Source organism: Botryllus schlosseri, chromosome 16 (assembly GCF_051294905.1).
Source record: "Botryllus schlosseri isolate E-star chromosome 16, Bs_hap1, whole genome shotgun sequence".
NCBI lineage: Eukaryota > Metazoa > Chordata > Ascidiacea > Stolidobranchia > Styelidae > Botryllus > Botryllus schlosseri.
In genome coordinates this window covers 15,454,375-15,481,022 of record NC_137251.1, presented here as the reverse complement: position 1 = coordinate 15,481,022, position 26,648 = coordinate 15,454,375, and the positions used below count along the sequence as shown (strand labels likewise).

Below are 26,648 nucleotides of genomic sequence, written 5' to 3'. Positions count from 1 at the left end.
GGTATTGCATCAAAAAGTTTTGATACGACTGTTGAGTGTTGATACACAAAGTTCTGTTGAAATCTTTTCGCTTCTGACAAGTGTCGGCCGAAAATATTCTGGTTTCTTGCAATGAATATATTATTCAATTGCATATTGAAGTTCTGTACCTCCAAAAATCTCTTCAATGGAATTCACTATTTCACACCATAAATACAATCCACGTTTAACTGTATTTGAAAAGAAACTTAACAGCACGAAACGAAATCAAAATTCAGAACGACAAAAAACCAGTAAAACTCACTCATTAAAATGAGTTCAAGGACACAATTATCTCTGCGGAGGAGGGCAAAACAAATTTCAACTGAGTGAAAGTGACCTCTTTTTGACATGATTCAGAATGTATTTACAATTCACTGATGATACAATACAAAACAGCAGCTGGTGCCTTACTTCTCAGACTCAACAACAGGAGTAACAACATTACACGAGTCGCCACTGTTATTTTCCTTCACAGACACATCCCCATCGCTCAAATCATCCGGGATGGTTTCCTGCGAAGTTAGATCCAGAGAATTCTCGTCATGATCATCAGGTCCTAGCACTACGCTGGCCCCTTCGATTTTAACGGCGTTGCTGCGTTCTGCGAGGCTACGACGCTTGCCCACTATGTCCTTGGTGCCGGTGTAGCCGCCGTGCACCCACAAGTGTCCGTGCAGTCCGTCCTTTTGGGAGAAGGCGCGCCCGCAAATCGGACATTGAAATCTGAAAGCATAGGTTTTTGGCGCTGGCAGAGACGTGAGCAAAGGTGGCAGTAGGGTTGTTCAAAAATAAAATTCCGGCTTCCGGGAATTCACCGATTAAATTGTTAGGTTGCCTGACAAAAATGCTGCACACCAAATTTGGCTCAATTCCAAGCAGTAGAAACCACCGCAGAGTCAATTGAAATTGTCAAATTTTACCACCCTATGAAAGTATTAAGTTGCCTAAAAGAACGATGCATGACAACTTTTTAATGACTTTCTCCCAACCGGCAGAAGAGAGGTTATTGAAGTTGAAACTTGTGGATATGCAAAAATAGCATTGACGGTAGAAAATCCCAGAATTATTATTGAAAAACTCAACTAACTTCGGTGCTACTGGTTGGAGTTGAAATTTGCTTTCCATCGTTTTTGTAGACAACTCAACAATTTCATAGGGTTGGCAGTAATATTTTTTTTTAAATCAAATTTTTTTACAATTGATTCAAAAATTCCAGTTAGCTCTGCGACGGCTTCTGCTGGTTGACAACGCTGGTCTAGCGTGTGAAAGTAATAAAAACCCCGGTTGATGGCGGTTACATAGCCCAAGCATGCAAAACAGCTTACCCACATCCGGTGTGCGTCTCCATGTGCCCTTGCAGGTTCCTCTGTCTCTTAAAACCTTTCCCGCAAAGATCGCACCAATGCGAAATTTCCGTTGGCTCGCTGCTCCTGCGAGCGCCTTTTTTGGTCAGCAAGGCGACGGGCTTTGTCGTCGACACATACGATTCGTGAGCTGATCCCGGCGCGTGACAAGGTGAACCAGCCCCAATTTCGAGTGAGGTTGATTGTGTCTTTGCGCTAACAGAAGGATTTCACAATACGATTTGAATAGTATATATAAGAAGCACATGTCAATTTTACACATTCTGAGGAAACTACCTGATCATGTTAAGTTTTCATTTACTTTCGGACATAACATGGCCATGGTTAACTTTGAAGCAATGTGATGAACATATAAACATGGCCAAGTAATAACCGCAAAAAAAATGAAAATTTTACAAGCAGTAGCAAGTTTTAACTAACGCAAAGTAGAAGCAGCGATTTTCAAGTATCTAAAAAAGTAAGTAATCTAGGCCTAGCGTTGCCAAAAACATTTGAAAATTGTGGAGAGCGACTCTTTGTTTGTCAATCGCAAATCAGTAGCACACATTATAAAACAGCATTTGAGAGAAATATAATATACGTCAAACATAGCATAGCCGGGAGGCACGATATATCAGAGCCATGAAAGCCGAGCCACACAACCAGGTGGTGAATGAAGGCAGATCCCACCGAGTACTCCGAAACAGTCGGATTACTTTGATATTAACTACCGCTGGAACATGTGCAGAACAATACAGACCACAGGCCACAGTAATTCAGTCATCACAGGCAAAAATGATCGTACCTGCCCGAGTTAAATTTCGGCCGTTTCGCTTTTTCCTGCAATAGAAGCGATGTGGGTTAGTCGCCGATGTCACAAACTATCTAATCGTCAAAATTTTTTGTCAGTTAACAGAGTTATCCATGAATTTACCAATTATTACTCATTTCATTTAAACAAATGCTCTTACACTCTGCTTTAATACTGCTTTGATTACAAGTTTACATGCACGCAACTTATCTGCTTTGTATTTGGCTCAAGTTCAATCATGAAATTACTTGTTAATTTTTCATACACTCTCGAGTCAATCATTTCATAGTTTTTTTTTTGTGGATTGAGCCCATGATCTACCAATCAAGAAGTCGGACGCGTCACCATTACGCTGTCTGGTCGGTCTCTGGATCTCGTCGGTAAACGGAACAAAAGCAAACTCACTTCGTAATGCTTGAGCATGTGATATCTGAGGTTCCACTTGCGGCTGAAATCCCTGTCGCACAACGGGCAAGTATATTTTCCATCGGTCGGCTTCATCTCGCTCAGCATGTCCGTGAGAAGAGAGAGGTCGACGCCGACAATTTTACGGGCCGCTTTCGCGGGAGCGACATTCTTCCGCGGCAATTTTAGATATTTCGGTTTTTTGAACACTTGGGGATGGCATCTCTCGTTGTGATGCTTCAAGCTGCTGTTGAACTGAGAACGGAATCACGCGGGATTACATCGTAGTGTTGTCCGTAGACAAATAGTTAGTCACAAATTAGAGCATAATGCCGGTAATATAATCTAATTTGAGAAATGTTTTAGTGCTCTAATTGTAAGTTCATATCTGGTTTTCCCGAAAATGCTACCTGAGAATTCTACAGTGCGATACGAGCCAAGCTCGTAATTCTAATCTGATTTGTGAAATGTTTGTATGCGAATGTATGCTATGTTTGTAATCCTAATTCAAATCTAATTTCTGAAATGTATCTTTGCTCCAATTTTAATTATGTGACATCTTTGTTTCTTGAAAATGCAACGGCAGAACTGTACAGTGCGAACTGAGCCAAGCTTGCTGTACATACATTTGCCATTCTAATGCTTAAGAGAATGAGCTCTGCTTTGAAATGAAGTGAAATTGATTTGTGTTGTCTCTCTTTAATTCGGAATTTAATGCAATCTTCGGGCTTTCACAAATTCAGTAATCCTAATTCTAATCAAATAATGTGGAACAATAATGTGGAATATCCGACTCTACCGCTAATCCCAAGTACCTTGAAACCTCTCCCACATATCTTGCAAGTGACGCAATTCCGAATGCCTGGCATGTGTTCCTTCAGGTGACTGAGAAACGCGATTTGAAAACGGAAGGTCTTACCACACGTGTTACAACTGCAAAGCACGTTACAAAACGATTTGAGACGACATCTTTGCCAGAATCCGAGACGTAACGGTCGCAATGGCGCGGCCGGCATACTACCATGCCCGAGCACCTTGATTTGGTCTCGGGATTGTAATCGCAACATATCTTATACACACAACACAACGCATGCTATATTATAGTTTCGATACTCTTTTCCACCGTGGAAGGCTGTCAAGCTTGATTGATCGCGCCGCAGCAAACAAAGCAGTAGTACAAATCTACCCACGAGAGTGAAAATGACATATCTATGAAGCCGTGATCAATCCACAACATTGCCACAAAAACCAACGAAATTCATGTAGTCGAAAAAAAAAAAGGAATAATCTTTAATGCGACACAGAACTGGCATTATATCCGCTGTGGTCGCATAAAGATATGGATTTGAAATGTCAATCATACCGTTGTCACGTCATAATAATAATACCGTAATACAGGGTTGTAACCAAGTCACAAGGTTCAGAGTCACAAGTCAATCTCACTTTCACAGTTTTGACTCGAGTCAAGTCGAGTCATTTTCAATTGATCATGCTGAGTCAAGTTCGACTCGTAGTGTTTTGACTCGAGTCCGACTCAATCCGGTTCAACCCACCGTTTTCAACTCTGCTCGAGTGATATAGAATGGCTTGCATTCATAATATAGTAATTTTTCTCAGTCCTAACAGTTTCGGGCCATGTTTTCAAGTATGAGGACGGATAGACGAAATACCAATAATGTGTTAACTCTACTATTCTTCTAAGTTAAAATGAAATGTCTGTCTTGGACGTCCTAGTCTCGGGTCACATAACTTGGTTCGAGCCATGCACAATGACTCGAGTACAAGTCGAGTCAATACCAAAATTGACTCGAGTCACCAAAAAATCCATTACAACCCTGCCCTTATACTCTAAGCCCAGCCCAACTAACAACCTCAGGAACAGAACTCTCAAGTTAATCAGCCCAGACAACTAAACATATAATATTGGTCAGCACATACCTATATTGCTTCTGTCTATGCTTTTCCATATGTTGCTGAAGCACAGTGTCACACACGAAGGCCTGCTCGCAAAGAGAACATTGAAATTTCTTGTGCATCCCTAAAAATGGAGAAGAGCCGCATACACGTGAATATAATATACAAGGAGTATGAATCTCCAGACGTACCGTTCAATATTGCAGTCAATGAGAAATTTGCGGTTTGTCTTTCAAGATCAGAAGGGCGCGGTGTCATATTTAGTGGGCTCCTCTGCTGTTCTCCTGGCAGCAATTTGTTTACGACTGAGAGAGCTGTATTCACGTGTGACTGACTAACTCATGGAAACAATCATACGGCAAATCACAATTACCTGATCTTAGATCTTTGGACATTTCCCCATCACCTTGAAGGAGAGATCTCGGAGATTCTCTAAAGAGCAAAGTCCCCTTAAAATTCCTGCTAGCATCTTTAGGCCTACGGTTAAGTTTGGTCAGTATTGTTACTAGTGTTGGGCGACACTGATTAGAGTACTAAATCTAAGTCAAGTATTAGTCCTTAAGATTAGAGTCTAGTCATGAGAAATTATTCTTTAGACTTTAGAGTACTGAAATTATATGCTCCTTCGTGCTAAGAGTTCAATGTCCTCATTTTTCAGGAAATCGAAAATGTCCTCCGAGGACGCCTAAATTCGTTCCCCTTAAAAGCCAACACCACAGCACTTTCGGAAGTCGAGTCGTAGAAATGACTTTTTTTCAGTCATTACAACAGGATTTCCCGTCAAAATATTAGAATCAGCGGTTTTCTGGTCCAGTAACCTAACTTTTGTGATTTGTTAAGTATCCCAATATATGGTAACCCTACCTAATACTAGATTCAGAATGGAATCACTAAGCTATTTGAATTAACCCAACCTAAATCCTATGTACCAAAGTGGTCCATCTTGGGTGAACGGAACACAAGATTATCCGCAATATATTCCGCGACCTTCCAAACTCCACATATTATGCCTGTCCATTTGGATATGAGATAAGTTCATTGCTACCAAACGGATTTTACGGTTCGCACTTACGGTATTGGACCTTCAACTTTTCGCATGCTTGCAGATTCCTCTCCTAAGTTGAGAGGTGATGAATGGATGGCTGATGCTAAAGAAGTAGGAATAGATGCAATGCTGTAAAATTTGACTGGACCATATGTAGAGCAATCGATAGCGTGTCGAAACTATACGGAAATGGTGCAGGGCAATCGTTCCAAACCTCCGGTACACGGACCGTTGCCGGTTGGCAGCAAGTTTACTGCCGGTCTGTCATATATATTAGAATTTTCTATTTCAAAAGATTTTGGACGCTCGTCCATGAATTCGAGAAATAAAGCATCATAGTATGAATTTATTTCGAAGTTTGGAACCTATTTTGTCCATGGTGTCTTAATAGACAGTTCATGGCCTATGAGCGCACGTCACAATGCTGCAAGTGTTGTACTGTTTAAAAGTAGTTTATAACTCGTCTCGCAAAAGTTATACGTGATAGCTACTGAAACTTTTACAAAAACTCCGTTAAAGTCCGAGTGTGATCAAGCAACACTAGGCATTGTAACAGAGGCTTTAGAAATTATAGCAAAGTAACATTTCCTACACAAGAACCAAACAATCACAATCAAGTTAGTGATCTTATCATATTTTGGTAGCTTCTCACGGCAACTTCAATAGAAACATGTCCAAATATATAATATAAAAAACGGCAGCATTAAATGAAATTTCCAATATTGAATTTGAGTAGCAGGCATTTTTCGGCATTAAAGTTAGGGTTAATTTATATTTTTGAAGGTTCATTGGTCCGCAACATTTGTTTTACCGATCCGCGAGGTCAAAAAGGTCGGGAACCACTAGTGTAGGGGATAGTTGTGTATTAGGCGGTTTGTGTCTGAGCAGGCGTCACCAACCTTTTTGCAACCAAGTGCGAATTCAATCAGTTTTATTAATTACTTCTTGGGTATTGATTGAAGCGACGAGCTACCATTTACTCCCACCGTTTACCCGTACCAGACTGAATTTCTGCTTTGATATTCATAGCACACTGGACAAGAATCACCTTGCGGTAAGACTTCTAAGAGAGTCTTTTAAATCAAAGCATCTCATTTCAACTAGCTAGCAACTGAGACTTTCAGAAATCATGAATTACTTCGCATCATGTTCGTATAAATTATACAACAGTCAACTCAAATTTTAAAATAAATCATGTCACACTTTAGACTGGATATCACGTTATCTGTTTCTATATCAGTCAGTGGGAAGCCTGGCACACTGCATGATATCAACTGGTGCGCTGTACTCTGGTATGTAACTAGACATTGCAACTCTGAATGAGCGTTCCAGATGTGCATCAGTGGGGGGTGTTCTGTGTTTGTTTTTGATGACGTTCATGTCCGAAAAAGCTGATTCACAACGATAAGTTGAACCAAACAGCTGAAACACGCTTGCAACTTTCATAGCTGCTGCGCATACACAACTGTACATTTCCGTGTCAACAAGGCACCAAAAGTTTGCTGCAGCCTGGTGGGCTTTGAGGTGGAGGTCATTTTGCAGTGTTACAATATCAATATCCAACTGTTCAGCCTGGCAGATTTCATTATACAGGACAGCAGCAACGATTACAGAAAGTTAGAAACATGGTACTAAACGACGCTGAGTGTAAGAGAAACAAGCTGTGTCAAAAGATGCAATACATAACGGGCATACAGATATTGAAAATCTGCTAGTACTTTACGGCTTTCTGCTACCGAATAGTAATGTTGATTACTACTTTGGCATTGTGCTGGGCGTCGAGCTACCATAACGGAACCCCCCGCCATACTAAGAAGACCGTGGATGGCATTCCGTAATGTCCCCTATATAGGTAGTGTGCCGTATCCTATACGTCTTCGATATCTTGTGATTGTATTACATGTTGGTCTGTTACTAATTGTAATTGAGGATATTTGATATCATCATTTCAAGTGTTTATATATATGTGTTGTCATTTGTAAGTTACATGTTAGTGTGATTGAAACAAGAATCGCTAAATCAATCAATCTATATATACATATATTTGAAGCTCATTGGTAATAATCTTACGAATATTGGTAAATGCTGCTATTCGATGGTCCTTGCGGGCTACCTGGGGCCCGCGGGAACCGCGTTGGTAACCCCTGGTGTAGAGTCTCTCAGACATCTCTTGCCAATAACCAACTCACAGAGGGGGTCAAAGTATTCATATTTCGTACGCACATAGAAGTAATGATATGAAAGTTTACTCAAGTAGCCTACAAGTACAAGCAGTGATTTCCCAGTAATAAATTAAGTTAGGTGAAGTTTTGCCCAAAAGGGAAAACTGTGAAGTAGAAACAGAAGTAGTCTTAAATCGTAACCGCTCGAGGAAGTAGTCTAAGTGGGCAAAACCTACTTGGGTACTTCAAAAACGTACATCAAACTTTTTGACTGATCATGATCACCTCTGGTATGGTCTGCAAAAAATACTGTACCAATAATAACAGTTACCGTTACACCATAAAATAATCCTGAATATTCAAAGCCACAAGAATTTCAATTTTAACTGCACAGATGAAGTACCTGTAGCATCCTTACCTAGAACATTGTCTTCTTTAGACGATGATTGTGGCAAATCGTTGCCCGTCACATGAGCATCTCCAGTTCTTTCACCGCTAGTCTAAATTTGATTAAAAAACCTTAGAAGTCACGAAGGATTATCATAACACATTCAAATTATGTGAGTACATCATAGGTGAGTCCAGGAGGTAACTTCATCTTCTGTGACAACTTTCTCACAGGGTTGTAAGGACTTGACACGATGTTCCGATTTTGGAGAACTCGACTCGAATCATTTACTTAAATAGGGAAATTGACTCTTGAAAATGACTTCATGCAGTGACTTGATTTGTGCCCGACTCATTGTGCATGACTCATCCAAGTCATATGAGTTGATAGTTGTCCATCCTCAAGATTACCGGACCACGACTGACCTATCGATCTCGCTTCCCATGACATGCCGCCCTATTTCTTGTCGCTTTCTTTTTCTATACTATATTCTTTACTTTCATTCAGTGTGCATGCCTCTTCTTTACATCGCCTAGGCCAGGGGTCGCCAACTCAAAACGTGTCACAGGCCACTTTTCAAATTTCGTAGCAGCCAGGGGCCGCATAAATTCAATATCGATATAAATTGGGCAACCACGTTTTAAAACTTTACGTCAGTACAACGCTGTTCTACCTAACATAGGCGATGGGTATATGAGCACAAAAAAGTAATATTTTATTAAAGGAATAAAAATACAACAAAGTATCACTGTCATCAATTTCATTTTATTTTAAACTGCGAGCTGTGCACGATACCTAGAAACGCTTTTTGGGACTAGCGAGATACGTAACTAGCTGAAAGACCATCCCAACTTGAAGCTTAATCTTGTGGGTAAGCTCTAAGCCAGTGGTTCTCAAACCTTTTTTGATATGATACTGAAAAATTTCGCGCCCCCTTATCGTCATATCACAAAATGCATCCATAATGCTGGCTATCCGAACGGATAGTTTGATGGTATGGAAGGTTATGAATGTTGACGAGAAAATTCTATAACATGAATTCCGGATTATACACAGAGCACTAGCTATAACTATGAATCCGAGTTTTAGAACCACTTCCCTAATCAGTTTTCTAGGCGTCTCGGTATTGGAAGTGTTTGGGCAATTGCACGTCAATTTCAGAATTTCAAAATGTTTTCTTAGCATTCTTCCGAAATCTCAAATCATGTGGCGGGCCGCAAAATATGACCTGGCGGACCGCGTGTTGGTGACCCCTGGCCTAGGCCAAGGTGGGTGTCAGATTCCATAGACTACTCCTTGTCGCTTCGACATCTCCCTGTCTTTTCATTGTATCGCATTTTTTGTGGTGTATTGAACTGATAAAATTGCTAATAAACCAATGATGATGATGATGTGGTCACATAAATGCTCGGAGAAGGGCGAATGCAATGAAGTATATTGCAAACAGAAAGGGCAGATAAATTCTATAGTATGGTACGGTACTTGATACGTATCCTAACTCAAATGTATGCTGCATTGATCCTGTATCATGATTTACCTACATTGGAATCTTCTTTGTCAGGCAAGGAGTCAAGCTTGCGATTCTTATTCAGTGACTGAACCAGATCGCTCCTCTCTTGAATACAGTATTTGACTACCTAAAACAAAAACACAAACAAAAGTCTCATATTAAACCGGCAAGCATGATCAATAGGGTTGTCCATAATTTGGAAAATCTCAAAATTTATGCGTATCCATGTCTCATTTTATAGATTATAGATAAAAAACGTCAATGAACCTGCAATAAGCTCACAGGAAAGTCGTTAACATTTGTCTAAATGCGTTTGAAAGTAGCTGTCGTAGAGTGGGCGTGTCAGCGACCATAGAACGGCAAGTAGACTAGTAATCACGAAATCACGGCGCTTGATTGGCTAATCTGCTATGCTTCAATGATCACGACGGTGGCGGCATGCTGATCAGCTGACCAAGGAGTCGGCTAACGGCGGTGATCCTGTAAGCGCATTATAGGTTGGTCCGCAGATAATGAATTAAGATTAATTCAGAACATGTTGAGTGACGAAATACATGATGAACAATTAACAGCTGCTTCACAAAAACCTTAAATACATGACTTGATGGCTTATTGTGAAGGCTACCGTTGTAGCCTGTAAGCCTTGTTTTTATCGAGGGAAAGCACAAAAACACGAGAAGAAATATTGCAAAGGCGCTTATGCAAGTGGCGAACGAACTTCTAGTTTCAGAAGGGATGTTCCATGATTGAATACGAATATAAAACTTGACATTGACACTACTGTGTCTGATCTTATCTTGTCGCGGTAGCCTATATAACTGAAGTCTTAAAAGCTGTACGGGCTGGATGAATCAGCAATTTATGATTGACACTTGTCACATTCTTGCAGCATAATGAATCATACCCGCGAGTGCTGTCTGAGTCCCCAATGATGCCCCGGAAAAAGGTCTAAAGGGAAGTATAGACTATGCTGGTATGACCAGCAAAAAGACTTCGCTTGCATTGTTTAGCATGTCCATAATGAATCTTAGATCATTACCGGCTGCATCACGACTAATGCTTGAATCAAACCAGACATGGACATAAAAAAGTATGTATTGAAGCGGTGCGGTAGTTACATTTCTTTAGAGTCCCAATGTAAGCTACCTGGTCGGCCCACATATCTTCTGAGCATACAGGATTGTATCCAGAATCCATCTCACATGGTGTGCTGCACCAGTTTGGCGATAACTAATATACTTTACCTGCACTGCACCCAGAAAAGCACTTGGCGTAATCTCAATCATATCAAATAGGTATTTATGGTATCTATAAGTTCACAAGCATTCGCTGTTTCACCTCTGTCATGCCTGCAAGAGGGTATTGTTGTTCTGAACCTATCGTTATCTAGTTTCAACACTAAAAATTCAATGACCAAGTGTATCATTTTATTATTTAATCACCAACGTACAATACGCTTACAGAATCATCATTGCCGTTAGCGTACTTCTTGAACTAGTAGAAGCACATAATCAGCAAGCCGCCGTGGTCGTGATCATTGAAGCATAGCTGATTAACCAATAAAGAGATGTGATTTCGTGATTACTAGTGTTCTCGCCGTTCTATGGTCGCTAACACGCCCACTCTATGGCAGCTACTTTCAAACGCAATTAGACAAATGTTAACGACTTTCCTGTAAGCTTATTGCAGATTCATTGACGTTTTTTATCAATAATCTACAGAATGAGACATGGATACGCATCTTTTTTGAGATTTTCCAAATTTTGGACAACCCTAATGATCACTGCCACGCTACAAAGGATTTGAAGATGCAACCTTTATCAAAGATTAGCTGAACAATTTACCTTCGCTGAATTCAGTGCGTCGGCCGCTTTCATTATTTCTTGGAATTCTTTTAAATCCATAGAGGCTAGTTTTGACATTTTGCCTTTGTACATGAACTCTAGTACTTTCTCGAAGCCGTACTTTGTAACATCCAGCGTTATTGTGTTGAGTTTCTGTACATAATAGCAACAAAATATTGTGACTTCACATTTCATAATATATGGGAGGATGTTGGAACTAGCAATATCTTAACATGCCATCTTCAACAATATTAGTAGATATTCTGCAAAACTCAATCAATAATATGGAATCTAGAAAATATGAATGATTCAAGGAAAAAGTTTAGTACACAGGTGATGTATCTCAATTTCGTTATTTGGTGATTGTTTAGTTTCTCGATTATGGCTCATTGTAATTAGACACTAATCGACCGTGACAGACATCGCGCTTCGCACGTACTCGCCTGGCTACGTTGTTAGCTTGTATTTCTTAATCTTTTTAGATCATAGTGTGATTGGGGTTACCTACTAGCATACAATAAAACTGTAGTCACACTCCTACTACTGTGTATTGCTTGGGATTTATTAATAGGCTAGGCCTATTCACTCTTTTCTACGGGCTAGGGTTCCAATAATAGGCTACTAGATGAAAATATAGGGGCTGCGAAGGAAGATCCAGTCTCTCATTTCAATTTGAACAAATCAATAGAAAGACAATGGATCTTTTATTTAATGCGAGTCGAAATTTACAGTTCCAGTCAACGCCTGATTAAAGTTTTTTGGAGTCACCAACTATGGCAGGGGCGGGCAACATAAGGCCCGCGGGCCGGATCCGGCCCGCGAAGGGATTTGGTCCGGCCCGAGGACAGTTTTCCGTCTCACATGATGATGTGGCCCGCGGCCCGTCTGCCGAGATTCCCCACTATACTTGCTTACTACGCCAAATCTTAGTGACTGTATGTTATTTAACGTGTATGCGCAGCGTGCGAGAGTAGAGCTTACGCACAACGTCGAAGCGAGGAGACTTGCATTATCGGCAATTACGATGTACTCTCAACCCTAATGTCGTTTGTGATATTCATGGTGTTTGTCGACTACAATGGTCATTTACACAAGGCTTATATTTCTAATTTTTGATTCCGTAACCACCAACTTGTAGCACGGCACACTTCTAGGCTTTTGCAAGACACCGCTTATACCAGGGGTCGCCAACACAAAACGGGTCGCGGCCACTTTTCAAATTTCGTAGAGGACGCGGGCCGCCTGAATTCAATATCGACAATAATTGAGCCACACAACGACGCAATCTCGTCACCTACTCAACGCTAATGAATTGATATCTTGGTAAATCTGGGGTACCGGGCTTATAGAACGCCTTGAAATCTTAATTAAGGATTGCACAGTGTGTTGATCGATCAGAGAGAAGCAGACATGAGGTGTCTGTATGGCAATGCTATTCTCAAATCCACGTTTTCTTCGTCATTATCAGCTAGAAATGGCTTTGAAGTGACATTGCTGTTGTTAAAATACATTCATTAATTACAATTTATTCCTTGTATATGTGGATAAATGGGCGAATAAATCGATTCAGCAATCCGGCCCGCCAAGTAGCCTACTTACTTTACCTATATCCGGCCCACCGACTGAAGAAGTTGCCCGCCCCTGAACTATGGGCTAACTGCAAGTATAAAAAATGTGTGCATGTGCATTTCATAATATAAATCTAAAATCCATAGGCCTTGGTAGCACGAGATTTACAATTATATTTACCATATTTCATACCAAAATCAACGTTCACCCAGTTATAGAAAATATTACGGTAGCCTATGTAGGCCTACTATTCACATTTCGTACAGATGTTTCAATCTGATTAGTTTGTATTAGTGAAATTATAAATACGCAGTTACACACACCTATAATTGAATAGACTCTTTGGGGTAAAGAACTTTATTATAGGCTACATTTTAATAATATATTCATGGCAGAAATATATTATTATTAAAATGTACACCTATAATTATTGATTACATTTTTATTCATAAGATTTAAACATATATTCATAACATGTTAAGACAGAAACAAAATGCACAATTGCACATAGAAAGAATAACATCCATAGCCTAATATATAACAAGTAATAAGTAGGCCTAACTAATCAATTCATTGTCTTTCTGACTCTCAACCAATCCATGCCATACCAATTGATGGCATAGATTGGTATTATGAATGGGAGCGATAATTCAGTTACATACTTTCACTTCGTCGCAGAACAACGCCGAAAAGCAAGCGACTACGCACTTGTGGACGTAGTATTCGTGATTCTCCACCACAATTTTCAAGTCGCAGTATTCCCGGTTCAACCACTGCTGATGCAAATAATGCACAATTTCAGCGGCATGAAAGCAATCCACCTAGTAAAATGGAAAATATTCAGTTATTACCGGTCGGATTATGACGCGACACCATTCAAAGTTGAAATTAGATGCTGAGAATTCGACGGGCGAATCTAGGCTAATCACTAATCAGGCTACACATACAGCAAATATATACAAGTCTAATATTACGGGAGAATGGGGGACAAGGACAACTGCTCTAATCTTTAATACTTACTTTGCCGCTGGTAAGATCCTGAAAGAATTTCTTGGACATCTTGAAGAATCTTTTATCATTCCAGGCTGACTCCACCAGTAAGCCTGTATAGCGGAAGTCGAGTAGCGTCAAAACGTGGTTATCACGCTCAATGTTCTTCGTTCGAGCCTGTTGGTTACGTCACGCGTAACGAAACAATGATTTTCGTACGATTTGTCTGGATCGGAGCGGCATTTATTTTGTATGTGGTTTTGACCTGATCTGATCGCCTTCTTCTGACCAGGGCTGACCGCTGGGCAATATCGAGTGATTTGATTCTGAATCTTGTACAGACGTCGAGTCGAATATTCCTGTATCACTCATTATGACGTCACTAGAGAAGTATGAATGTGGAAAGTTCAAATATGTAGGGTGTAGGCGACCCCAACGAATATAATGACTGTTCTACATCACATCACATTAAATATAATTTGGTATTTCTGTGACCATACCTATGTCATTGCACTTTGCGACAATGCTGTTGATTGGTCACGACTTCAGGGATATGTGATTTTGTCACGTAGTCTATAGCCTACTACTATATGCTATGCTTGTAGCCTTCAACATAGTCTTCCGCGATTGAAACTATAGTCTTGAAACAATAATTCTCGGTAATAAATTAAATCTTACTTTATTGGCAAGGGGTGGATAACTGTAGGCCTATATATTCATAAGATCTTGATTTCTTTCACACCTTATTTAGCGTCCACTTCGCTTCGCCCCCCAGGCCCCCCTTTCGCCTAGCAACCTATCAGGCATGCAGACTGCAGAGACTTGATGATTGTCGTGACATGGGACATTTATATCAAATGCAGAGATTTGATGATTGATTCTTCTGAATGCAATCATCAACTTCTTGATTGGTACAAGAATTTCCACGTCTATTCGCTACAAACCTTGAAAAAGACGCTAAAACCAAAGAGGGGGCCCTTCGACCAGGGGGGCGGGCGACCACCCACCTGGCCCACCCCAAAAGCCACCACTGATTGTATATATTCAGTATACTCAGCTCTCACTATATACTCGACTATAATCAATATAACTTATGGCATTACCATTTCCACACATGTGATCCGCGTGTCATGCGAGTTTCTTGAAGAAGGACTTCTGAAATCACATTCCACCATCATTATTTTATTAATATTTTGATCAAATCAAAGCACGACGAGATTGTGATATAATGAAAAGATTGAAGGGTGCCGAAATGACTCGCATACGTCTTTTAATTAGATCATATAGGGTTGCATTCAAAACAAATGGTGTTTAAGACGAAGTGTTTTAAACAAAATTAAGGCTTTAAAAAAATTGTGTTTTTTTTAATTGTAAAATTAGGCCATAATTACATGAATACTTTCCAAAAAACATCTTGTATAAGCCTACGGACAATTACCACCCAATATCTGTTGAAAATTGTGATTTTCATGTTACATATGAGACATTGTTAAACTGCTGTATATATTGTACATATTGTGTATTCGTCAGAGGTGGTCAGTAACGAAGTACTTCTACTTTTTGGAAGTAATCAAGTAGTTTTCCTCTACTTCTGGTACTTACTCAAGTAGATCTGATTTTCTCTACTTCTACATCTACTTCTACTTCATAATATTTTTTGATCTACTTACTTACTTTTCGCTATTTTCAGTTTGTCAAGCAGAAGTAGTTTAGTCCCCCAATACGAGGGATAGCCTGAGGAATTTCGGGACTGTTTTCACGGAGTACCAACATTTAATATCCATAAAAGTCAAATAAAGCCCAGAAATGTTGTTGCGCTTCACGCACAGTAGTTGTGGGGTAACAACTATGTTTTCGCGAAAATATCAGTGAATATCATTTAGGTACCGGATTGCTTGGTTCCGCTCACACCGCATTGTTAACAAATTCAAATATTTAATCATAGTAAATATGGCTCACGATAACGTTTGAAACTACCGTTTCGCAATCTAGCAATTACCTCTCATATCGTAATCCAGCAGCCCATGGCTAGGGCTGGGCAAAATCCAGTACCTGAGTGATTCCATTCTGAATCACGTATTATGCTTCAAGTCGAGTCGAGTATTCGAGTATCACTCATTATTACGTCACAACAGAAAGCACTATGTCAAATTTCAAATATGTACCTTTTATGCCACCATAAAGAACATAATGCCCGTTATCCGTTACATTAGAGATACATTGGTATTTTCCGACCATCCCGAATTCATTGCACTTCTTGAAAATGTTGTGGGATGATCAGTAAATATGGCTCACGATAACGTTTGAAACTACCGTTTCGCAATCTAGCAATTACCTCTCATATCGTAATCCAGCAGCCCATGGCTAGGGCTGGGCAAAATCCAGTACCTGAGTGACTCCATTCTGAATCACGTATTATGCTTCAAGTCGAGTCGAGTATTCGAGTATCACTCATTATTACGTCACAACAGAAAGCACTATGTCAAATTTCAAATATGTACCTTTTATGCCACCATAAAGAACATAATGCCCGTTATCCGTTACATTAGAGATACATTGGTATTTTCCGACCATCCGGAATTCATTGCACTTCTTGAAAATGTTGTGGGATGATCATGACTTCGGGAATGTGTTGTTTCCAGTAACGTCCGTCGCTTTGCACTATGTCTCGGATGCTGCGACACGGCCAATCTAGGTTTCAATGCTTCCTCAGTGAAAATTAGTATCAAAACTATAATTCTCGTTCGCAAATAAACTGTCAGTTAAGAGAAGCGTGTAATTTCAGTACTTGAAAAATCGTCTTTTACTACTCGACTCGAATCAACAAAATAAACACTCGATTCAGATTCGAGTACTCGGATCATTGTGCCCACCCTTAGGCTACCCATGACGTATCCTGCTAATCCAGAAAATCCTGCTTTTCGAACGTTACACCTGTTTTAGCAGACCAAATTGAAACTTTATGGACAAAAGCCATCAGCAAGTCGCCCTTGCTTGCAGTAGCAAATATTCAAATGAGCTGTGAGGGTCGAAGTGGAGAGAGGTTCCATGTGAACAGCAGCTAAACAAGGGTTGCTGTGTCTTCCTCTTTCAGGGAATAGAAAATGTCTTCCGATGACACCTAAATGTCCTCCTTTATAGCTACGACAGGAAGAAACAAAACGGGCCAAATGACGCAAAATCCGCAATGCGGATGTTCGACGCAGAGATTGGCACTTCGGGGCCCAGTACGGAAACGCAACTGAAGTGGGAGGTGCTGGCGTGAGTCCCTGAAAGAGTTATCTTTGCTTGGTAAGGTGCACTTACCCAGCCCATTGCTCTGAATGTATAAGTGAAGAAACTCAACGAGGGACGGGTAAACGCTGGGAGTAACTGGGAGCCCTTGACCTTGGTCAGTACCCAAGAGGTAGTGTCCAGTGAAAAATCCTCAATGATAAACTATGATAACTAGAGAACATGAAAGGCCGAAAGACAAAGCAGTTGCTGCATATTGTGTAAAATTGTCAACTTTATTCAGTTAACAAAGCGTGCAAAATACCATTATTCACCACACTGCAGTCAAAAGAAATTCGTTTTATGCTTTCGTGAACTGGCATTTAGTGCAGACTATGACGCCAGGGATACACAGAAAAATAGTATAAAACTATAGTTCCATATATCACGGTACAAAACATACATTTCACACCACCCATTTTGATCGTGAACTTCGTAAAGGAAAACACATTTTGCTCGGGCTGGCAACATTCTCCGAGTCCTCTGAGAGGTTGTCAAAAATAAAAATATTGTTGGCAAGACACGCGTGCGTACGAAAGTCGAGTCTTCCAGCATCGTGATCTACTCGTCATTAGTATACTTGGATACCAATGTATGGATTTCCAATTTGAGCTCGTTCCTTCTTTTTTGGTTTTTCACTTTTTTCACTTCCCTCGCCATGGAAAGCATGAACAGTTCTTCTGAATCATATCCCTGATCTGTTTCGAAGTACAATGCTAGATGATACAAGACTATTCAGACCAAAATCACGGAGTTACATTTTTCATTCTTTTCCACAATATCAAGTGTACGGCAAAGTGCTCCATCTTCATTCGACTTCACAGGTGTTTTCCTTGAAGAACGTTGAGTTTGGACAGAATTTTCGTGATGATCTGCTGCTGCTGTGGGTAAAAATATTACTAATTAATATTTCGTCTACAACTTGATGGCACAACTAACGTACATGACCAAATATTTGTAATTGAGATTTCATCTTCCTGTATAGTTGACGGGTTTCTGAACATAACATGATTAAACATTTTGTACACGACTACAAAATATGCGAATTATGGCTGAAGATAAAAGTTCTGATCTAAACAATATGATAGAACCTCAGCGACAACATATGCAACAAATCTGATATGTTACGAACATATTTATGCCATATCTTAGCATTGTTTTGCTCAATTGAAAGGAATCTACAAAACCGTTCTCTAATCAAGGACATACAAAAACAAAACAATCTTTCAAAGATCAGTAATATACCACAAGGACACTTTTCAGCTTTAATGCATGATGAAATGTATTTAAATAGCAGACAAGGAGTGCTTTGCTAGACTGGACAAACTACTTCAAATAGAAAGATGAGGTGCACTGGAATGTCTGTAGTGTGATCAGAGGTGGTCAAATTAGTTACAGTGGGTGCTGAAGTACAAGTAACTTTGTACATACCAGTAGAAGTAATGATTACCAAGACATGTCATAATTACTTCAAGCGGATGTAGAAAATAATTTTCTAAAAGGTAGTCAAGTAAGTAATTTCAAGAAGATGGCCAAAGGGTCGCCTACTTTTATTAGTTAATTAGGCATGTCTACTTTGGAATTTGCAAGATGCAAAATGGATAATGACACAACAAATATGTGCAATTTTAAGCAATATATTCGGTTACAGTTATGGAGGGGCACTTTCGCCCATTTGTTACAATAATTCCACTCAAAAAAGTTTTATCAACACTCAAAAAATACTTGCTACTTCCTATATAAAATCGGAAGAGTAAGAGGTAGTTGTAAAGTAAGAGTGGAATCTGTTTAAATCAGTGATTCCAGCAGAGCAGCAAGCGTATCCATCCAAGCTAGCGGGTCTGATCAACCTCTGAATATGCCGCAAAATGCGAACGGTTGTTGTTTGTCTCTATGAATAGTTATAGTCAATTTCCGTATATGCATGCTAACATAGGGGATATTAGTTATGCCCAAAGCCATCCAAGGTCGCTTCTGAAAACCGGAAAAGAGAATTCTCTCAAACTAGCATCAAACGCATGGATATATTTTGAGTTCTGCTGGTCATAGACCTTTATAGATCGACTCTGCGAAGAGTAAATTTTGACATAATTTTACTGACATCAAAGTAATGGCTGATTGTCAAGTAAATATTACCAATATTACTAAACGTATAGTATAATCCACTTGTACATTAAATGCTGGAATGTACGAAGGAGCTATCACATAACGACATATGCAGTATGCTGTTGTAATGATATGCATTTTCAGTTATTTCAATGTATATCACTCGCCAATCTGCGTTTATATACCGATATAGAATCTATAGAAGTCTATGTGCATGATTTCGAATTGGATGGATGGTGGGATCCAGAGGTAGGCTAGCTGCCTCCAAATCTTTGTTGTAAGTACTCTGTGTTTTCATGCGTACTGTGAAGTTTGAAATGCGGCTCCGACATCAAAAAAGGCTGGGAACCACTGGTTTAAATACATAACCACGCGAGAAAGTAATGCAATGGGGCAATATCTATTCGAGCATTACGAAAATGTAGTATTTCATTATTGACCAGACCAGGTCTGGGAGTGATTATAGAACTATTATGTCCGAAACATTTCCACTAACCTACGCTCATTGATATGCGGTTCGAGGAATGCCATCATTGCCATGAACCGCACAGTAGCATCAGGTAACGGTTTTCCAGGAGCAGCAGAGGCAAACCTTTTCCTCTCTACAAGGTATTGTTGACGCAGACACGTCCATCTTCTCCTCAAGTTCGCAGCAGTGACTGTCCAAAGAGCAACACCGGTTAGTCAGTAAGAATGCATTCGGATATCAAACAGTGCAGGGCTGATCCTGATCGACACAATAATTCTGTAGAGCAGTAGCTTGTAACCTGCTGTTGAGATGGCACGCAGTAAATGCATTTTTATTCAGTTTTCACAAATCGTCAACGTAATTTTTTCTAATGTAACAAATATCTTCATCGAATGCTTGAATAAATACTTTATACGTCATTCGACTCATTCGCACTCCGCCTAAATCAACTTGTGGAGAAGAGACAATTGCAACCATCACAATACTTTGGCCTTGTTAGTGTGTGTTATTACTAGGGCAAGTTTTGTTGTAGTCAAAACCGCGGAAAGTTGCATTTATTTTTCATAAAAGTTGCAGTTTGCATTAAAAATTTGCATTTATGGACAAGTTCCTTGAAATTATTAGGGTATGAGATACTCGAATCGATCCTGCACTGTAGAAAAACTCAGTGTGAAAAAATTGACCCAGTGAAAATATAATTTTTGGAGGTCTAGCCTGAATGTACGAAAAATCAGAATGGGCCTTAAATTTAAACAACAGTGAAACAACCAAGCGATCTGTTTACATACAGTGCCAAATAATTCCAGTAAAAAAATCGAAAAAGCTTGCAAAAATTTGCATGACAAACCGAAAAAAGTCAGTGTCGTGTAGTTAGGGGGAGGCAATTGAGGCAGTGCCTTTGTGAAACCTTCAATTGTTATTGTTATCTTCTATCGATGTTTATGAATGACTAGATCTTAAACATTTATATTCCTGGAATCACGGAATTTTGCGATTTATTGTACGAAAATGAAGCGCGAAAGGAGAGGTAAGGCTCAGATGAGGCACACACGGGCCAAGCATCACCTGCGACAGCGCAACGTCATATTATGCTAGTGGAACATATTGCCCTATCAAAAGAGAGACAGTACTCATTCTTTAAATACGGTAACTGAGTGCGATCAAAGTACTATACAATTTCGCAGCAATGACAGAAATTGCATGGAAAATTCTAGTGGGTCTGAGGGTATTTTTTGACCCACAAGTTACAATATTTGGAGCTCCGGAGCAATTTCACCCTAACGGTGTAGCTAACTCTGCCATAGCCCAGAAGAATAGGTTCATGACCTCGCCAGAGCCAGTCAAGCAATTCGCAGCGATAGAAACGATGCAATAGGAAAATTGTGATATTTCAAGCAATGAGAATAACGTTTATAATCTTTGGCGATTGGTTCATTTTAGTTTCATGTTAAATTTCCCTTTCTTGTTGCCACCATGATGCATTGATGCGTGAGTGATAGCAAGTTGAAAATCAAGGAATTCTGATCCAAAATGTTGAGATTACTGTAACTGCGAATGTTACACAAAAATATTACGAGGTAAATCCTACCGAGCGAACCGCTGAGGTTCCTCCTTGGTATCTCATCCGTGTGTGAGGTGTCTTCAAAAGCCTAGAAGTGGGCTGTGCTACAAGCCGGCAGTACTGATTCAAAATAAAGATATCGGTCTGGTGTGAATGACCATTGCAGTGGAAAAACATCACGAACACCACAAACAACAACCCTAAATTTAATTACAGCATAGGCATGCACCTCAATGCAATATTGGAAATTTCATCTAGTACTGCCCTTTTTACGCTACATATTTATATGTGATTCTATTGCAGAATTCAACAAAGTTTCTGTTTAATAGTCTCCATAATAGCTTTGACATATACCTTGTGCGAAACAAGTTGTATGCTAGCCCATACTTTTAAAGATTCGTAAACACTTGAACCAATTGTGACGTACGCTCAAGTAGACCATGAACCCTCTATTATGACACCATGCAGACAAATATGTTCCAAACTTCTAAATAAATTTAGAATGTATAGTTTTATTCCCCTAATTCTTGGACAATCCAACTTAATTCTTGCGTTTTTGAATCGAGATATAAAATTCTATTATATTTGACGGACCGGCTCGAAACTTACCTCGGACCGGTACCAGCGGTTGAGAACCACTGATCTAGACAGGATATAATGCCAGGACTTCAAGGCCTCATCAATAATGAACGTGACTCAGCTTAATCCAAGAACTCAACTCACACTCACAATATTTGATAAGTAAAAACTATAGTTTGCCCATGCTATTGTACGCATACCTGGAAATCCAATTGTATTTGCAATTTCTCGCCAGATACGTGTCCTCACCTGATGGTCGTAGTATTCTGAGTGTGATTTGTCATAAAGTTGCGGCCTCTCGGATACCAAAATTATTACTCTTTCATAAAATTGCCTGATTTCCATGATAGAGTACCGTACAACATTGAGTCAACGTATCTATAGTGCCTGGACATATAGGAATTACGATCAAAATTCATTCCATCACAAGTATACGCTGACTGGTATTATTTATATATGATTAGAAATTTACAGGTTTGCTTTGAAAAACGACAGAAAAAAATGATGCATATACTAGAGATATTTTGACTCAAAATTGACAACGTAAATCTGGGAGAATGAGAATGTGAGCATTTGTAGATATCATTAGAGCCTGGCCGCATTTATCGGTGCTGGTAATATCGATAGGATCACGCTTTGAAAGAGATATCGGTGATAAATTCAAAGCAATGCCACTACTACGAGTGTGTCTGTTTTTGTATTGCAAGCTAATAGGTAAAATCATGGATATCTAGAACTCAGTTCTAGATATCCCTGGGTAAAATGACGTCCCCCCTCGATTGCAGTGAAAAATTTCGCACCCCCTTACGGACTATGGTCATTAAAGAGAGCAACCACAATGTTTGCAATCCCAGTGCATTGTTTGGTGGCACGAAAGGCGCTATGGTTGTTGAGACACTTCTAAAATATGGAATTCCGACTATCGGTATATACACAGCGATGCTGGTATATCGCGGAGTACGACAAAATTTCCAGATGGTCAATATAATCATGCGAATCCAAGTTCAAGAAATATTTCTTTCAGGCGGCTTCGCGCCTCCCTCCGATGCTTTCAAGCACCTCACTTTGAGACCCGCTGATCTAAAGGATAAAGAAATGCATCTATCAACGTTTTAAGCTCCCGCGCGACCACTGTGATTCTATTAGAATTTTTGGCGAAAATCGGTGATTGTGTGAATCATGAAAATATACTCGGGTGTCATTACATTTTGTGCTTTGGAAATTACATCGGCATATTCAGGAACCTCTTGCCATACTGTTTCTTGGTGATGTATTCAATGACAAATGCAGGTAAACGACCGTTTTCGGGTGTATTTCCAGGTATTATGACGAAAAAACAATTTTAAGAAGACGAAGAGATACCTACTACACAGCCGTTTGACTGAATATTTTGCAGTTGAATCGTAAGAAATGTGTCGGTGATAACGCTCAACAGACCATGTCTATCGACAATCCTTGGGTATAAATATATTTCGAAGAGTGCGGGAATGATTTGACACCGGCGGCTGCTACGAAGAATCATCATTTTCTCGAATATATGATCACGACGAATAGTACAACACTTTTTTAAAAGATTTAGGCTCCGGACTCTACATACATCTCATTAGAATCGAATTGAAATCGGACATTTTCGAAATTTCGGTAATCCGGACACAATTAGGGCCCCAGTTCGACCCTTGGGACCTCGACTTGAATAATGATTTTGGTCTCGATAGAAGCGGCCAGACTAGTAGAATCCATTTCAAAAAGAATTACGCTCCGGACTCTACATATATCTCATTAGAATCGAATTGAAATTTGACATTTTCGAAATTTCGGTAATCCGGACACAATTAGGGCCCCAGTTCGACCCTTGGGACCTCGACTTGAATAATGATTTTGGTCTCGATAGAAGCGGCCAGACTGATAAAATCCATTTCAAAAAGAATTGGGCTCCGGACTCTACATATATCTCATTAGAATCGAATTGAAATCGGACATTTTCGAAATTTCGGTAATCCGGACACAATTAGGGCCCCAGTTCGACCCTTGGGACCTCGACTTGAATAATGATTTTGGTCTCGATAGAAGCGGCCAGACTGATAAAATCCATTTCAAAAAGAATTGGGCTCCGGACTCTACATATATCTCATTAGAATCGAATTGAAATCGGACATTTTCGAAATTTCGGTAATCCGGACACAATTAGGGCACCAGTTCGACCCTTCGGTTTAGAGCGCGTGATTTATGGCTCTGCTCTGTCCTCTTATCCAGTGTACATAGCCTCCACTAATGATACAGCCGGAACAATAAAACAACATTCTAGCAATTCCGATTTTATCATATTTTTCGAACTGTAAGAATGTACAAGATAACAACAACAACAACAACAACAACGTAACGAATACGGGAAAGTTTATTCAAAATTGTAGCTCTTCTATTATTCAACTTATTACCATCGTTGAATAACATCCTAGAAGATCTTCAGCGTCTTTGTAGTTGAGATTTTTTTTTACCATGGTTAGTTTGATTATAATTTCAATCAAAATTACAAGTCTAAAATATGAATGGACTTTGAAATCTGGTTTCAAAAATTTCATTACATCACAGTTTTCTCCAATGACGCCAGGGTTGATTACCTCGATTGTTAATTCCCCTGGTCTCGGAAGTATTCGGCCGGATGCGTTTGATTTATTCGCAAACGTCCTCAGCAAGCAAAGTTTCGACTTGACGTACTTACACACCGAATCTACGTCATTGTATTCCCAAAGATCATTTGTATAGCCATGCTTTCTCAACCTGTCATGATTCTTTGATAGCATAAAAAGCCCGTGACGACGAAGGTGTTGCTGCTCCTGATTTGATTTGGTTAGCGAGCTTACGCAAATGTTCCTAATGTGTTCAAAAATATCTTCGCTTTGTTCTTCCGATAACATTTCCGGGATCGGTGCTTTAAATGTAGTGAAAATCGGAACTCTCTGATAGGTAACTGTTGAAGAAATTTCCGGCATTTTGCGGCGCTTTCCCATAGATTTTTTGCCTTCTTCAGTGGCTATATCGTCATCCTCAGAGCTCGATTGGATTAGCAGATGCGGTCTTTTAGCATCGTTTCTGAAACAATTAAAACGTTTATTGATGTGATATTTAAAAAAATGTATAACTTTCTGTCTCTGTCGTCTAATTATAACGTAACCTATAACACGGTGAAAAGGGAAAATATTGTGAAGACCTACAGTTCCGTAATTAATTTATTTGAACTTGAACATGAACTTCGCGATTTCGATTAAAATAGGCTACACCAATAGGGATGATGTGAACATAGCAGGCTAGTAACCAAGTCACAAGGCTCTGGGTCACGAGTCAATTTCACTTCTATAGTTTTGACTCGAGTCAAGTCGAGTCATTTTCAATTCACCCCCAAGTCCAAGTCAAAGTCAGCGAGCAATGGGCCCAGTCCGAGTCGTGGTATTCTGACTCAAGTCCGAGTCGAAGTAATTGAGTTGACTGCTCACTGCTCAGTTTCTACTTGAAGTCTTGTTGGAACCACTTTTTATAACGTTGTTTGGTGATATCGAATGGTGCGCACTTAAAATATACTAATTTTCCTCACTTTCAACAGTTTCTGCTCGCACTTTCAAGTGCCAGTACCAAGGCGAAATACCAACAGTGTGCTGGTTGCTTTACTATTCATTTGAATTACAATGAATTGTCGGTCAATGCCGTTGAGATTCGAGTCATATGACTTGGTGCGAGTCATGCGCAATGATTCGAGTCATTCGAGCAATTTTCCATACCATACCAACATTGTTCCATACCATACTTGGTACATATTCCATACTTTCAAATACTTAAATATCATAAGTGTATTTCCTTTTCTAGCACCTATATTATTGATATTTCGGATGTCATTATTGCTTAAACTAGCCATGATGCGAAACTAATTACTGGTAATAGTTGTACAGAGTCTGTTTTCAGTGTTTTGGTGAGGTTTAGTCCGCGGTGGTGAGGTGCCATGTAAGTCTACTCTACAGCTTGCGCGAGAAAAATGAGATAGTCAGCAGATTGTTATCTAGGACCGCTCATAAAAGGGACGGGTAACATACTGCCCGCGGGCTGGATGTAGCCTACTACGAGATTCTGTCCGGCCCGCGGACAGTTTCCCGTCTTACATGATAATGTGGCCCGCGACCCCAGTCAGCCGAGATTCCCCACCACTTGCTTGAATGTAAAATTTTAGTGACATGCGTATGTAATTATATAGGTGTGCGCACTGCGCAGCGTGCGAGAGTGGAGCTTACGCGTAAGTTCGTCGAAGCAAGAAGACTTGCATTATCGGCATTTATGATGTACTCAGCCCTAATGAATTGATATCTTGGTAAATTTTGGGTACCGGACTTATAAAACGGTTTGAAATCTTAGGATTGCACTGTGAGTTAGTTGATCTGAGAGAAGCAGACATGGCGGCGCCTGTATGACAATGCTATTCTCAAACCCATATTCAAACTCATACCCATTGTCATTATCGGCGAGAAATGACTTTGAAGTGACAGTGCTGTCGATAAAATACATTCATTAAATACGATTTATTCCTTGTAGAGATGCGCGAATCATGTATCCATTCAGCAATCCGGCTTGTCAAGTACTTAACTTTCCTATATCCGGCCCACCGACTGGCGAAG

At 39.8% G+C, this 26,648-nt stretch overlaps 2 protein-coding genes across 7 annotated transcripts; both read right to left on the bottom strand.

The window, feature by feature from the left end:
• Positions 1 to 193: 193 nt before the first annotated feature.
• On the bottom strand, positions 194 to 14,338 carry LOC145458519 (uncharacterized). Of its 3 annotated transcripts, none has more exons than XM_080336910.1 (14): positions 14,033 to 14,317; positions 13,675 to 13,833; positions 11,444 to 11,596; positions 9,631 to 9,726; positions 8,120 to 8,201; positions 5,567 to 5,642; positions 4,868 to 4,926; positions 4,686 to 4,808; positions 4,519 to 4,618; positions 3,396 to 3,513; positions 2,581 to 2,835; positions 2,170 to 2,204; positions 1,347 to 1,580; positions 194 to 744 (listed from the first exon to the last, which is right to left on the bottom strand). In XM_080336910.1, the coding sequence occupies exons 1-14, from the start codon at positions 14,069 to 14,071 to the stop codon at positions 429 to 431; spliced, it is 1,845 nt and encodes a 614-aa protein (XP_080193036.1). In that variant the 5' UTR covers positions 14,072 to 14,317; the 3' UTR covers positions 194 to 428. The 3 variants fall into 3 exon arrangements, with proteins under 3 accessions (XP_080193036.1, XP_080193037.1, XP_080193038.1); XM_080336911.1 differs by having other exon boundaries at positions 4,686 to 4,778; XM_080336912.1 differs by having other exon boundaries at positions 499 to 744; positions 1,351 to 1,580; positions 14,033 to 14,338.
• Positions 14,339 to 17,492: 3,154 nt separating this feature from the next.
• LOC145459061 (uncharacterized) lies at positions 17,493 to 23,111 on the bottom strand. Of its 4 annotated transcripts, none has more exons than XM_080337652.1 (5): positions 22,191 to 23,111; positions 19,878 to 20,040; positions 18,219 to 18,271; positions 18,034 to 18,153; positions 17,493 to 17,973 (listed from the first exon to the last, which is right to left on the bottom strand). In XM_080337652.1, exons 1-5 carry the CDS (start codon positions 22,333 to 22,335, stop codon positions 17,837 to 17,839), a joined length of 618 nt encoding a protein of 205 aa, XP_080193778.1. In that variant the 5' UTR covers positions 22,336 to 23,111; the 3' UTR covers positions 17,493 to 17,836. The 4 variants fall into 4 exon arrangements, with proteins under 4 accessions (XP_080193778.1, XP_080193777.1, XP_080193779.1 ...); XM_080337651.1 differs by having other exon boundaries at positions 18,034 to 18,156; positions 22,191 to 23,110; XM_080337653.1 differs by lacking the exon at positions 18,219 to 18,271 and having other exon boundaries at positions 18,034 to 18,156; positions 19,882 to 20,040.
• Between the last annotated feature and the right edge of the window lie 3,537 nt (positions 23,112 to 26,648).

Excerpts from the sequence above, each read along its gene's own strand:
- LOC145459061 (XM_080337651.1), bottom strand. The coding sequence starts at position 22,335 with ATGGAAATCAGGCAATTTTATGAAAGAGTAATAATTTTGGTATCCGAG. Across the intron at positions 20,041-22,190 it reads AAATACAATTGGATTTCCAG|TCACTGCTGCGAACTTGAGG; the intron begins GTATGCGTACAA and ends CTCTTTGGACAG. Across the intron at positions 18,157-18,218 it reads AATTACAAATATTTGGTCAT|CAGCAGCAGATCATCACGAA; the intron begins GTACGTTAGTTG and ends TTTTACCCACAG.
- LOC145458519 (XM_080336910.1), bottom strand. The coding sequence starts at position 14,071 with ATGTCCAAGAAATTCTTTCAGGATCTTACCAGCGGCAAA. Across the intron at positions 13,834-14,032 it reads AGGATCTTACCAGCGGCAAA|GTGGATTGCTTTCATGCCGC; the intron begins GTAAGTATTAAA and ends CCATTTTACTAG. Across the intron at positions 8,202-9,630 it reads CTGACAAAGAAGATTCCAAT|ACTAGCGGTGAAAGAACTGG; the intron begins GTAGGTAAATCA and ends AATCAAATTTAG.